Genomic DNA, 13117 nt, shown 5'->3' with positions numbered 1-13117 from the left:
AAGAGTTCTAGGCCATTTTCAATAATTCAAAAGCCATGAACTTGAAAACTCCGGAGTAGATAAGTATTATATCTATTATATAAAATATGGCGATACCATTAAATTAAATGTATCCACAGCTGCGAAGCTTTCCAATCAGTTCGAATTCCGATGTTGTTTACCTGTCCAATTCATTAGCTTCAATCATGTCAATTGCCCGCCACCGCGATCGGATTCCCCGGCTAGATCCTCCCATAAATCCGTAAGATCGCCGCGAAAATAGATCGCAACTTGTCGGCCAAAATGTTTGCACAATCGGTTAGGAACGTTGCTCCGCTTATTTGGAATGATTTGATTAGCGACGACGTCGTAGGCAGGCACCGCAAACCGGAGCCCTCGAGTTTACCTGCCCAGGTGAGGTGCTAAGCGAAGTCGCAGTCATGCTGGAGGGTCGGCACTCCCAAGACGTGGTAACTAAATTTGGCAGCTAACTAAGAATGAAGAAGGATAATCTTTATCGAGGCTGGATGCCCAATATACGCCGAAACTCACCTGCTCCTTTGGACTTGGGCCACATGGCGCATAGCTTCACCTGCACCGATCCGAAGGCCAACGAGGTATCTCCTCAAACTCCACACCCGAAAGCAAATAATCTAGCAGATGACAACGATGACGATGTCATCACACACATCATGGGGAACTTTGGGCCCTGGCAACTGCGCTCCCTGCTCATCCTATTTCTCTGCAAGATTCCAGCCGCCTGGTTCATGGCCTGCATCCTGTTCACAGCGCCGGATCTGTACCCCGAGGAGGAGTACAAGTGTGATACGACGGCTTTCGGGCCGGATGTCAACTCCACCGTCTCGCTGGACCACTGCTATGTGATGGTTAACTACGGAGAGTCCGCCTACGCCATGCGCCAGTGTCGAAAGTTCCTCTACACCACGGGTTTCCACTCCCTGACCATGGAGTTCGATTTGGTGTGTCTGTGCGACTTCTTTGTGGCCTGGTCTCAGTACTGGCACCTCTTTGGCCTCCTAATCGGTGGCGTGGCGGCCACCAAGTTGATGCGGGTCCTGAGTCCCCGACAGATTTATAGAACTGGCATCTGGTGCCTGCTCATGTGCAGCCTACTGATGGGTCTTGTCAAAGACTTCAGTCTGCACTGTGGACTCCGATGCCTGGCTGCTGTTTCGTGCTGTTTTATGATCACCTCGGGGCAGTATATATGTAAGTAAAATTGAATATTTAAGAATACTTTAATATTAAATAACCTACTTTTCAGTTGGTGACATAACAGCGGGAAAATATCGCGTAGGAACCCTCATACTTTACGACTGCTTCTGGGCTCTGGGCTTGATTCTGCTCCCTGGCTTGGCCTCCAATGCTCCCAGCTGGCAGCACATATACTTGGGCGTAACTCTTTCCTTGCTGGTGATTGTCTTTCTGCTACCCTGGACTCCGGACTCACCGCGCTGGCAGCTGCAACACACCAAGGAAGCTCAACTGGCCATCGAGCGAACGGTGGGTATCCTGCTGGAAGCAGCCCGTACCAATGGTAGAATGCACAAAGTGTCCAAGGAGTTACCCCAGCAGTTGGAGGAGCTGAGAGAAAGGATGCTGGAGCCAATGCCCGCCGTGCATTGGATGCACTTGTGGATGGGCCAGCGTAGGAGTACTTTCCACTTGGTGGCCGTGCACATGGCACTTGCCACCTTCATGGTGGTCAACACTGGGCTGCTGCTCCATGTGCGGTCCTTTGGCAGGGAGCACCTGGTGTCCAACACACTGGCCATGGGCCTGGCCGAGATGCTTGGCTGCTTCCTGGCCCTACACCTGACCTTCAACCTGAGTGAACGCAAGTGGCAGTGGGCGGGGGGATTTGCCATCGTGGTCGGTTGCATCGGTAGCATCTGTTGGTTCCTGGCCGAGGAGGATATGCCCGAGGTGTATGGACTGACGCTGGGCTTGCTAATGGCATCACTTCCCCAGGCGGCCGTAGCCTGCGCCCAGTCCATGATTTTGGCCTGCCTGGGCGAACTGGTGCCAATGGAGCAGCGTAGTTGCCTCTCCTTCTCCGCCGTCACGTGGGCGCGGGTGTGGCAGCTCTCCGCCTCTTTTCTCACGCTGCTCAGGCAGGTGAGCCCCGCCCTCTCCCTGTCCGCCTTCTGTCTGCTGGTCATCCTGGGCGGCCTTGGCACATGTTGCCTGGTCACGCGGGACAAGGAGCAGCCACCGGTCGGAGCTGTGGTAAACAAGGGACAGCAACTTATTGCGTTCACGTAATAACGTATACTTAATATATGTCTGGGCGTATTTGATAAGTTAGTTGTAGTGTGTGTCAAGTATTCGCGAACAGTATTCGAATTTAGCTCATTAAACATTCGCTTATCGCGAATCGAATATGTATATTGGGTTGCATACTTTTGGGAATAAATCAAAAGTTCGGCATCTACACGTAGTTTGTTTAAAATGTAAAGCTTACATTAGATCAATGCAAAACTATTATAAACTATTTGGCAGAATAAGGCATTAAATAAATTAAAACTGGTTTGCATGATATTTAAATAAGCTTTCAGGAACCAGAGCCATTTGGGACCAATGTAAACCCACAAACACCAACCCTACCGGCGACCACCTTCATCCACCAAGTTGACACACATTTCGTGTGACTGGTATAATAAGTACACATGCCCGGCTAAATATCCAAGCGCATTGCTCCACTAACAACATATTTCTATTTGGTCACCTGTCCCACCATTCCCACCCAGCCAGAGCGACAAGCAGAAATCGCAAATCAATAAAATGGAAACCATAAAATTGCCAGAAGCGGCGCCACGCCAATTGGCACCACAAAGTTTGTGTCATTTGCGGAGCAGCAGTTGGCGAGGAAGCACCAGGCGGAGAGCACTTCCAGGACCAACTCCAATCAAATGCAGTGCTGTGCAGGCTGACCGACCAACTGCTGCTATCTGGATGCAATGAAGCCGAAGAAATCGGCCTTTGCCAATTCATCCACGGGATACGGCAGGAACAAGCACGGTAAAGGACACTCTGGCAAGGATAAAGTCGAGGGTGGTGGTAAGGGCAAGAGCCGAGACGAGAAGGATAAGCATAAGCATGAGCAGAAGGTGGACGAGAAGGATGACAAGGATCTAAATTCCGGCTTCGGCGACTATCTTCGCACTCCGGAGGGTCTGTAATTTTCGCTCCTTAAAAATATATAGTTCATTTAACTAATAAATATTACCCCTTTCCAATAGCATTTGAAATGATGAAACTCTTTGTCTTCGCCAATACCATAATGCTAATTGTCACCATGGCCTGGCCGCACATCAAGGAGCAATTCTACATGGTTAATCAATGGCTTGAAAGCTTCCGCGAGGAGCATCAGCAGTAGAAACCAAAGGATCTATCGAACAAATAAGTAAATCAAGTGGAAGCATACAATATGGTCGGTCCATTCATGCAGGGCCTATTCTTGATTGGCATCATCTACTGGTATTCCAAGGGGATGATGTCCATGATCAACGACTACTACAGAAGTGAGTTCCAGCGAAAGTTGCAGACGGAACCAGCAAAGACGAGGGCAGAGACACCCATCAATGTGGACAACTTTATGGATTATGTTAGGGAGCTGGACACTCCGGACGAGGTGGCTAGAATTCCGGCGGAAGGAACTGAATCTCCGCCCATGGGAAACACCTATTGCCACATCCTTCGACGATTCTTGGAGATTACCGGCACTCTACCACCATTCGATGTTTGCCTAGTTACGAGCAACATAAGATAGCCCATCCTATAATTAATTATATATGGTATCAATTATACTTAGTGTGTTTTATATGAGTTTCGTAGAATAAAATATCTTACTAACCGTATTGCATACTTAATTGTCTTGCTCTCTACATTCGAATTCTACATTGTATCCCACCATTATGAACAACAATAGAAATATTTATCCAACTTGTGGTTTTCAGCTTTTTTATTTAAATGTTTGCAGAATATATTCGTGTGTCTCCAGCATTAGCTCACTTACTAACCTATTCACAAAACTTTATAAACATACTAATCTCTATAAATATCATGGAATATATATCGATTTGGTCTGTAAGTAAGCTCTATTCAATCCAGATCTGGTCATTGCTAGTTTGCATCTGAAGCATCTCGTGAAAAATAGTTATATGGAGATATAAAGTAGTTAGGTATTTGACTTGGAAGTTATGCCATTTGGTTTATAATAAGTGCTGTCTACAAATCGCTTGTGTTCAGGTATTCGTTTTGTGGCACAAAGTGTAGAGTTTTGAAGATACCACAAAGCTGAAGATATCTTAAGTATCATTTGATTTAAGGAGGTCAGTATGTGATTAAGAGCTAGGTATTACCAATTTCATAAGAGATCCACATTCTAACATACACTACGCGCACCCACTCTTTAGCCAATTTCGTAAAATTAACTTCACAAACAATAAAATACAAAGACAAATGCCTCTCGGGCAAAATCATATTTATCTTTTTATGTATATTTTATATACACAACAGTTTATCATACATAATTTTATTATAAAATAAAAATAATAATAATTGCATTACAAATTAATAAAGCAAAGATACAAAGTAAAGTACATCGCGCAGCGAAATGATAATTCAATGAAAATGTACTTCGTGAGTTGAATAATACATTGGAATTTTCTGTAATTTCTGTAATTTAATCGAAATCATAACTTTTAATAAAAGGAAATCACAATGTCTTTCGTTGGAGAAGTTAACAAAACGTACTCAAGAGCAATGCAAAAAATTAAGGAAACACAAAACCTTTCTGAAGTATCACAACCTTTCAAACAAGGATTAACAATTGAGAGCTGGCTTGGGCTAACAAATCGAATTTCGACAATTGATTTATGGTGGCCTACTAAAGACTATATATGCATACATATACGTTATGGATATCGCGTGATATTGTTATATATGGCTAAACACGTACAAATTAGATTGCTTATGAACAAGGCAAAAATACAAATGCATAATACGCAGAGGCTTTTCTCTCTATAATGCACAAAGTCTCCTTACCGCAAGGATCATTTCGAAATATATATATATATTACTGTGCGTTCAAGTCTTAACGAGTAAACAGTAACACCTAATGACTCTGACCACGTTTCCATTGCGCGTCCTCTCTACTCATTCCCCTCTAGTCCGAGGACTTCCAATTTGTGGGCGGTGGCGGCGCTGGCACCGTTGGCCTCTTGGGCGTTTGAAATGAGTTCGGAGAGATGGGTGTCGTGACTTGGGGCTGAGCTTGCTGCTGATTTTGATCTGCAGCCGTAGCAGGCGGATCATGGTTGTGATTGTTTTCCTTTGTCGTCGACGACACCTCTCGCGTTCCGTTTGTCTCGCCGTTCTCCTGACGCAGCTTGTCCAGAAAATGCTCCGTTTTAAATCGCACACTGCCATTGCCATTATCAATTGTTGCCTGAGTGGGCGTGGTACCGCCCTCATCATCGCTCTTTCCATCTGCCTTAGGCACTCCCACGCCCAGCACGGTGGGTCGCTTGGGCAGCAGAGGCTTCTGCGGCACATCTGGCTTCAGCTTGAAGCTGCCAATGCTGTCGGTGCTCTTGCGATCGGCCGTTGGAGAGGGCAGGTTGTCCAGCCCGAAGAACTGTGTCCGCGTCATCGGAACAGGCTTGGCTGGCGTTACAGGCGGCGGAGGCAGTGGTTCCAGCTGCGTCTGCGTCGGCTGACTAGCAGCTGGCGACTGAAACTGCGGCAAATTCGGCAGCGGCGGCTTGGCGGGCTTTTCCTGCTTTTCCGGCGTCTGCTGCGGGAACAGCTCCTTTGCATGTGGTCGGTGCGAAGTCTGTGATGTGGTCATAATTATCCCATTTCCATTGGTGGTAGGAGGCGAAGGTGCATTAGCTTTTTGTCTGCGCAATGTACCATAGCGTGGACTCTCCATGACTTCTATAAATGGAAATGGATCGTTAAATATGATATGAGCTTTATTATTAATACGTTATAAAACGATATATCTTTTATTAGACTTTTTTTTTAAAAGCATTTAATTTAAAATCGAATAAGCCAATGTACAAGAACTTTAAAATTTCAAACGAGTCAAAAGATTTGGTATAAGTTAAATAAAATGTAAAATAGTTATTCCAATGACACCATGAACTTCCAAAAGTACAATACTAAATTTGGTTCCAATCCATTTTATTAAACAAAATATTGCCACTAATATTGCACTTTAACAGCTTCTAGGTACGTAAAGAAACATTTAGAAAAATATAAAAAATATAAGGCACAGGAAAATACTAAGCGTGGAATTGTTAAAAATATAAGAGGAAAAAGTCGTCATAGGTCGAATACTGTATAGTGGCCCGTTTCATAGATGCCCGACTGTGTAGTATGCTTACCACTGTCGTTTCTATCCAGGTTTTCGTTCGAGGAGTTAGATTTGCTCTTGCCCTCGACGAAGAGCTTTTGCTTCTGCAGGGTCAAGTAGAACTCGACTTCGCCGATGAAAAAGTAGTCCCACTGGCTGATTAGCAGCTCAACAATGATGTTGGCTGCCGAGGAGCTGTTCACCTGACCAATGTAGTCGGCCGGAGCGTTGCTGCTCTTGTCGATGCGTGGCCACAGCATGTTCGGTGACATCACGATGGCCAGGTTCTGCGAGCTCATCTTGTTGAGCGCCGAGCGCTGCTGCACGATGGACAGGAAGCGGGTGAGGTAGCGCAGGTTCGCGTAGTTCTCCTTTGGCAGCTTGGTCAGAATGGCCTTAATCTCTGTCTTGCGCTCGGCCTCGCTGTGCCTCTCAGCGATCCGGATGAAGTCCTTGTACAGGTTGTAAGTGAGCAGCGGCTCGGGCAGCTCACGCAAGTACAGCTTGAGTATGGAACCAATGACATGTGGATCCTGGTAGTCCAGCGGAAGCGGTGTCTTTACATGCTGCGCCTCCAGGGCGTGCTTCATACGCCGCAGTTTCGTGCTCGCGCAGCCCACTCGCAGCAGACCCTCTTCCTCCAGGCCGTGCTCTAACAGACAGCAGCAGCACAGCTCCACTATGTAGGAGATCTCGCGGTTTGTGGATGTCAGATGCTCCTTGAGCGAGGTGCCAAAGCGGGACTTCTCTGTGCCCTGGATAGTGTCCTGGATGCGGGCCAGCGAGGCGTTTACGTGCTGCAGGGCGCGCTCGTGATAGTTTCTTTGGTTGAGTACATAGTCGCGGATGCAGCTAACGATCTCGTCCTCTTTGGCAATCAGCTCCAGCATCTGGGCCGCCCAGGCATCCCGCTCCTTTTCCAGCTTCAGCTCGCACTCCTCCTGCTGGCTCTTGATGTGGTTAACCTTGGCCGCTGGTTCCTCCAGACGGATTGCCGCCTGCGAGAATAAAGCAAAACACCGATTAGCCCATGTCAGATAAGAACCAATGTCACGGACATCGTCACATTTTGAAAGGAGCAAAGTTCAAGCGCCAAAGTATCTTATCTCAAAATAGTTTTCCGAATGACTCATGGAAGATGCCTGTAGAGGAAAGTTTTGCGGCTCATTTAAAAATAGATCGACCTCTACCGCAGCCCAGCCAGCTGTTACCGCTCTCATCACGGACTTTGTTTTGAGTTCACCCACTTCCGACAATAGGTCTCATTCGGGATACAGAACACACATGCGCCGCTGCATTGGGGCCACTGACTGCGGTGACTAGATCATGCAATTCTCCTGCTCTACAAAGGCTGATAAGAAACGCAATTGAGCTTCGTAAAATACTTTCATCAAGAGTGAAAGAGAAAGGGCCTTATCAATAACAACAACAAAAAACAAACAATGTATTTCCTACTTTAATCACAAAAGCATATAGCAAGACTGTCAATTGGCAAGTTTCGATGATATAAAAATGTATTTTTTTTTTAAATAATTTATAATCACACTGCCTTTGCGGAGTTTTTCCCCGCTAACGGACAAAACAAAGATTCTTTGAGTGAAGTAATCCAGCGTTGAGCGTAAAAAATAAACAAAGTTCCCGCTTATGATGTAAGTTTTGCTTACTACAGCATTACCCCTTGTGCGCAAACAAACTGGTGGTGGCATTCATCGCCCTATCCCATAGCTCCCGTTCCCGTATCATAACACCGCTAAAAATAAACAAATCGTGACAAATTGCTGTAAGTGCAGCCGACGCTATCTGCCCCCCGAGAAGACAATGGCATCCACCTATCGGTTTCCGCGCCCTCTCCACCTGCAAATCGGATCGGAGTGTGACTGAGTCACATCATTTCCATGAGCCGCAACCTCTCGACGACCTACATCCCAGTTGGCACCGCAAGTTACACATTCAACGCCGGGCACCAAAGTTAGCACTTCCAAAGTCAGTCGTGTGCTTATATGTTCGTATTGTTTTCGAATTGGATCTATGTCAGGGAATGCAATTAGAACAGCACCGGAGCAGCGGTGAGCGTTTGATTAGCGAATTATGGCAAGTCGACGGGCGGTTAATAGGCGATAAGATTACTGGGGAGTGTAAATAACTTGGGTTTCGAATTTTCTGATTCGCCAGTGGCCAGTGGTCGTCCATTTCAATTATGATGTCACTGTCGCCAAGTCAATGAACGTCTTCCGACACCTTAAACAGACAACATACATCAACAAATACAGCGGCTAGTCATCCCCGACCGATGTCTCCATATGGCAAACGGCGTCGTGATTTGTACAAAATACAGCGGAAGGAAAAAACGAGCGAAAAAATGTATTTATGAAGATAAGACTGAAAACAATAAAACTCGAAAAGTAAGTTTTTGTGTCCAGAAGCCGGCCATAACTGTAGACTCCAGGGGACAGAACCAATCGGGTTCGTCAAGAAATTGGAACACCAAAGAGCCGTTCATGCCATCTCATCTCCTCCAGCGCGCCACATCCCACTCCAGATGTGCCCACTACTCGGCGATAAGGCAGCAGCGTCGAGTATTGGATTCGAATAATAAAAACGTAAACGACAAAAGCGAAACGCACGGCAAACAAACAATACAATAGAAACTGGTGTGAGATAAAGACAGAGCCAGTATGAAAGAAAACCCAACAACAACAATAGTAATAATAATAAATGGAAATTAAAAATTGATTGCTTCTTTGGCCGGCGCTTCTTGGCATCCGCCTCGGTACAGTGGTTGTACATTGATTAAAAAGCGAAGGCTCGGTTTTGCTTGGTAGCTTTATGACATTTGTGGCATTCTGGGAAGGGCCTATCTATCGTCTGCTTTCATTCTGGGCATGCTTTCTCACATTGTCTACTTTTCAACGAACTTGAACTGGTGTTTCGCACAAGAAATCAAACCACAGTGCACTCTGTTTAAGAGGGATACAGTTCAACAATACCGCCAACGATCGACAATCGTTGTTATTGTTCGTTAATCAGAGACAACTTCGCGATTGGATATCGTTGGGCAAAAGCGAATCACTTGACCAGCTGAGGTAACTTTTGGCGGCCCATTACCTCCAACGAGCAGATTTCTTAATTAATTTAACAATCTCCCATCTCGTCATCGTGCGCAGTTTGGCCAAAACGGAAACCACACATTATTTACTCTCTCTGGCCTGTTCACCGATTCACCCACCGAGTAGAGTATACACGACCGTCGAATCCCCGCTAGATTTACGATCACCACTCACCTCATGGCTGCGCTTCAGCGAGGTATACTCCTGCAGGGTGCGCGACACGTTGCGCTTGAGCGTGGAGATCTCCTGTATCTCCTTGTCCAAGATGTTCTTCAGCCGCCGCACCACCTTGGCCTCCGTCTCCAGCTCGCTTTCGATGATGCACTCGGCCATCGTCTTCTCCAGCTCGCCTGCAATGGGAAAGCACATACTGTCATTAGTAATGGGTATATGAAGCTGCAAAGCCTACACCTATCTGCCCCCACAATAAATGCACAGAAAATAAGTAGAAATAAGCAGAAATTAGTAATAGATAAAAAGATAAGTCGCTATCCTTTACATAAAGCGGTATTACCACTTTCTTTGTCATCGGATATCGAATTTTAAATTTGCTGCCCCAAAACTCTCTAATCTAAGACAAGTACAAGCGAATCTAACTTCTAAAGGAAATAGAAACTACTATCATTATTTGCTAGCTTTATCAATCATAAAGTAAATGGAAATAGTTTGCTGTGTGTATCACGCAGCCTCTTGCCATTCCCAACTATTACATTCCATTCCACCCGCAAGTGAGGAAGTCACTGCTTATTTAAGACCTTATCGCCTGGCGGTAGCTGCGAAGATGTTGGCGTGCTGGTTGGTTTTCAGTTGCTGGAGTAGCTCCGCTTAGATGCGGGGCGAGATTGGGCCAATCCGTGGGGGAATTGCCCGGCGAATAGGATGACGAGCTGAGTAAGCAAAATTGTGATAATTGTGTTGAGTGCCCCGAGACTCAAGCCTCAGCAGCTGAACCCGCCATGGAGGCATAGTGGAGGCAAAAAGGTCGCACCACAGAAAGCATAGGCAGTTGCAGAGGAAGAGGGTGTCGGAGACGGAGTCCAAAGCGAAGACGACGTCGGCACTGGAGTGTTACATTCGAGATACGCTCGCTTCTAGCTCCCCTTGCTGAATGGCTTGAATTGAAGCGCATCGTGGCTAACAATAAGAGTTGCAAAGGGCGCACAGTGGGTTAAAGTGCGATGATATCTCACCGCAATTACCGACATAACACTGGCGACAAAAAGCTAATTTCGGTGCGGTAATTTTGTGTTTTCGTGGGTCTGGAGCTTGGCAGCTACAACTTGTTGCCTAACATTTAAGTTGCTATGCTCGCAATTAAACATTGATATATTATTTACCAAAGAAATTAAGTTGTAAATGTAAATTACAATGACATATCTCACTATAATGAGGTGTCTACTGTTAAAGTTGAAGCGTCTCTCGAATTTTTTAGTTAAAATTAGAAAATGAAGATAAGCGAATGAAATCGAGTTTGATTTTATAATACGTACTTTCGATTGCTCGGTTTCCGAAACATTTGCAAATAAACAGACGTAAAGTTCGCCAAACATTTGAATAGAAAAGTCTGACAATGCTCTAGGCTTTATAGCCCTTTCAAAAATAATGTTTGCATCGTTTGGCGATCGATTTCCGCAGCTTGACCCAATTATGATTTCCCGAGCATTCGAATGGAGCTTCCACTTAACCCACGGACACACGTTCACTGTGGCTGCGATAGTTGCATGTGTAAGCGTTCGTGTCTAATCAGGAACGTGGGGAACTAAAAAAAAAAAGGGGGGGGGGGCTCTCCAGATCCCTGGCCGTTACACAACCACCGAGATGCTCTTGAATCGCTGCAACTGCGGCAGAACTGGCAATTGCAATTGACGCACACGCATCTGCGAATATGTGGAATGCAGAGTGCCTGAAAGGGGGAAACAGCGAATGGAAATAATACAGGCAAATAAAAATAACACTCGGAATGAGTAATGCGACCTAGGGGGAGCGCCCACCAAATAATAATAAATGAACAGCGAAGAAGAGATCATGACGATACGATGATGTATGAATTTGGCCCAGACTTTTACTTTTACTAGCCACAGCTAGCCAAGCAGCTAGCATAATTATCGCCGTTTACCGGGCTTTGTTATGCCACTTCGCGCGCGATGTGTAACAAATTTAAATGAAATGCATAGTGAATCGGGCAGTGAATTGTATGGAAGCAGGGCAATAAAAACGGGCGCCAATGGGGGCGGGCTAACTTGGCTGGCAAAACAAAAAGGTGTATAAATAGACAATGCCGAAACCGCAAATAATAACCAATACCAATACTGCGGGCGAACGGGCTGCGAAAGAAAGCGGCGAAAAAGTCATAATAAAAATTATAATAATGATTAAAAAACGCCGTCGATGTGGATGTCGATGTTGATGTTGCCGTTTGCAGTTGAGAAATGTAAATGCCACAAGGCCAAGCGACAAGGCGAGGCCGCCAATACACACAGACAAACCGAAGCCCGTGACACAGTCATCCACTGTAGTGTGTTCTCCAAGCCCCCTGCGAACCCGTACTCGTGTTCGTGTGCCATTGTGCATGTCTGGCGGCGATTATCGGATTTGGAGCGAACGACAACCACTGTGCGCCTTATCAGCAGCGACAACATGACACCCACCAGGGCCGTAGGCATGGCTGATTGCCGCTGCAAGGAGGGGCTCTCAGCTGGGAACTATTTTCAGATTGTAAGAAACATCATATGGATGTTTAAGCTAACATGCTAACAAACTATGATAAGCTAGGTACCTAAAGCAATATCAATATAATCACTTGATGAAGAACAAATTCTGTAACTTCCCCCTCTGGCGAATGACCGCCTACGCAACTGCCTGCCTCACTGGAAATCCCGGTTGCCCGATTACTAACCGCAATTGGCGAGGACCTTCTGCAGCGGCATGTCCTTGGGCAGCTCCTTGGCGGACTCGTCCAGAGCCTGGGCAATCTTGTAGTGACTGTTCTTCTTGGTCCGCTTGTCCTGCTCCTCGCTGCTCCCGCTTCCACTTCCGCCTCCGCCGCTCAGCGCCGGCAGCTTGCGGACGATCTTCTCGATGGTGTCCCGGTATCTGTCCACCTGCCGCTCGATCGCCTCCAGCTCCGAGTCCTTGCTGTCCGACTTGCTCGATCTGCGAATGCGAAAAGGACCATTTTGACACGGGTTTAGCACGGGTTAGGTCATCATCGGCAGTCCACTATTGTTACGGCTGTCATCGCGCTTTGTTATTGATGCAGTTGCTCTGTGGCTGCTTCTCTGCTGCTTTTGTTGTTGTTGCTGCTGCTGCTGTTGCTTCTTTCGTGATGAGGCAACACACACCTGTCTGTCCACCTGGAGCGCACTTACACAAACACACACCCACAGACATCCGACCGACAGACTGGCTGGCCTTTGAACTTACCTTGACAGATTTTCGGCTGCTATTTTGATTTTGGCAAACTGCCTCTTCATCTTGGCTGATTCGCTGGTGCCGCTCGCGTCTCCAACTTGAACTGAACTGCTGTGTGTTTGTTTGCGATGTGCAATTAGCTGGGCATTGAGTAAATACTTAAAACAGGCAAATTAGTCATTCTTCAACGATGTTTTACGGAAAAGTGAGGCGGGTGTGACCGCAGCGGGAGCGC

General features: G+C 46.3%; 4 protein-coding genes and 2 long non-coding RNA genes across 12 annotated transcripts; 4 read left to right on the top strand and 2 right to left on the bottom strand.

The window, feature by feature from the left end:
• Positions 1 to 415: 415 nt before the first annotated feature.
• Positions 416 to 2387, top strand: CG4465 (uncharacterized protein). Its single transcript, NM_142590.2, has 2 exons — positions 416 to 1209; positions 1265 to 2387. The coding sequence occupies exons 1-2, from the start codon at positions 477 to 479 to the stop codon at positions 2263 to 2265; spliced, it is 1734 nt and encodes a 577-aa protein (NP_650847.1). The 5' UTR covers positions 416 to 476; the 3' UTR covers positions 2266 to 2387.
• Positions 2388 to 2842: 455 nt separating this feature from the next.
• Xport-A (exit protein of rhodopsin and TRP A) lies at positions 2843 to 3859 on the top strand. The gene is made up of 2 exons (NM_142589.3): positions 2843 to 3174; positions 3243 to 3859. Exons 1-2 carry the CDS (start codon positions 2961 to 2963, stop codon positions 3377 to 3379), a joined length of 351 nt encoding a protein of 116 aa, NP_650846.1. The 5' UTR covers positions 2843 to 2960; the 3' UTR covers positions 3380 to 3859.
• On the top strand, positions 2843 to 3935 carry Xport-B (exit protein of rhodopsin and TRP B). 2 transcript variants are annotated; one of them, NM_001275820.2, is made up of 2 exons: positions 2843 to 3178; positions 3243 to 3935. In NM_001275820.2, the coding sequence occupies exon 2, from the start codon at positions 3431 to 3433 to the stop codon at positions 3770 to 3772; it is 342 nt and encodes a 113-aa protein (NP_001262749.1). In that variant the 5' UTR covers positions 2843 to 3178; positions 3243 to 3430; the 3' UTR covers positions 3773 to 3935. The 2 variants fall into 2 exon arrangements, with proteins under 2 accessions (NP_001262749.1, NP_001163658.1); NM_001170187.2 differs by having other exon boundaries at positions 2843 to 3174; positions 3243 to 3859.
• Positions 3936 to 3982: 47 nt separating this feature from the next.
• Positions 3983 to 13091, bottom strand: RhoGAP92B (Rho GTPase activating protein at 92B). Of its 5 annotated transcripts, none has more exons than NM_001300488.1 (5): positions 12895 to 13091; positions 12368 to 12624; positions 9646 to 9821; positions 6396 to 7362; positions 3983 to 5943 (listed from the first exon to the last, which is right to left on the bottom strand). In NM_001300488.1, the coding sequence occupies exons 1-5, from the start codon at positions 12942 to 12944 to the stop codon at positions 5171 to 5173; spliced, it is 2223 nt and encodes a 740-aa protein (NP_001287417.1). In that variant the 5' UTR covers positions 12945 to 13091; the 3' UTR covers positions 3983 to 5170. The 5 variants fall into 5 exon arrangements, with proteins under 5 accessions (NP_001287417.1, NP_650844.1, NP_001287414.1 ...); NM_142587.3 differs by having other exon boundaries at positions 4525 to 5943; NM_001300485.1 differs by having other exon boundaries at positions 4525 to 5940.
• Positions 7937 to 9852, top strand: lncRNA:CR45048 (long non-coding RNA:CR45048). Of its 2 annotated transcripts, none has more exons than NR_125211.1 (2): positions 7937 to 9447; positions 9529 to 9852. It is a non-coding gene; the product is annotated as a long non-coding RNA:CR45048 (long non-coding RNA). The 2 variants fall into 2 exon arrangements; NR_125212.1 differs by lacking the exon at positions 9529 to 9852 and having other exon boundaries at positions 7937 to 8013; positions 8090 to 9074.
• lncRNA:CR45047 (long non-coding RNA:CR45047) lies at positions 10164 to 10574 on the bottom strand. The gene has a single exon (NR_125210.1). It is a non-coding gene; the product is annotated as a long non-coding RNA:CR45047 (long non-coding RNA).
• Positions 13092 to 13117: the final 26 nt, after the last annotated feature.

Source organism: Drosophila melanogaster, chromosome 3R, assembly GCF_000001215.4.
Source record: "Drosophila melanogaster chromosome 3R".
Classification (NCBI taxonomy): domain Eukaryota; kingdom Metazoa; phylum Arthropoda; class Insecta; order Diptera; family Drosophilidae; genus Drosophila; species Drosophila melanogaster.
The sequence above is the reverse complement of the archived record's forward strand: the minus strand, read 5'-3'. Positions and strand labels throughout refer to the sequence as shown.

Excerpts from the sequence above, each read along its gene's own strand:
- CG4465 (NM_142590.2), top strand. The coding sequence starts at position 477 with ATGAAGAAGGATAATCTTTATCGAGGCTGGATGCCCAATATACGCCGA. Across the intron at positions 1,210-1,264 it reads CACCTCGGGGCAGTATATAT|TTGGTGACATAACAGCGGGA; the intron begins GTAAGTAAAATT and ends CCTACTTTTCAG.
- RhoGAP92B (NM_001300488.1), bottom strand. The coding sequence starts at position 12,944 with ATGAAGAGGCAGTTTGCCAAAATCAAAATAGCAGCCGAAAATCTGTCA. Across the intron at positions 9,822-12,367 it reads GAAGGTCCTCGCCAATTGCG|GCGAGCTGGAGAAGACGATG; the intron begins GTTAGTAATCGG and ends TTCCCATTGCAG. Across the intron at positions 5,944-6,395 it reads CCTGGATAGAAACGACAGTG|AAGTCATGGAGAGTCCACGC; the intron begins GTAAGCATACTA and ends TTCCATTTATAG.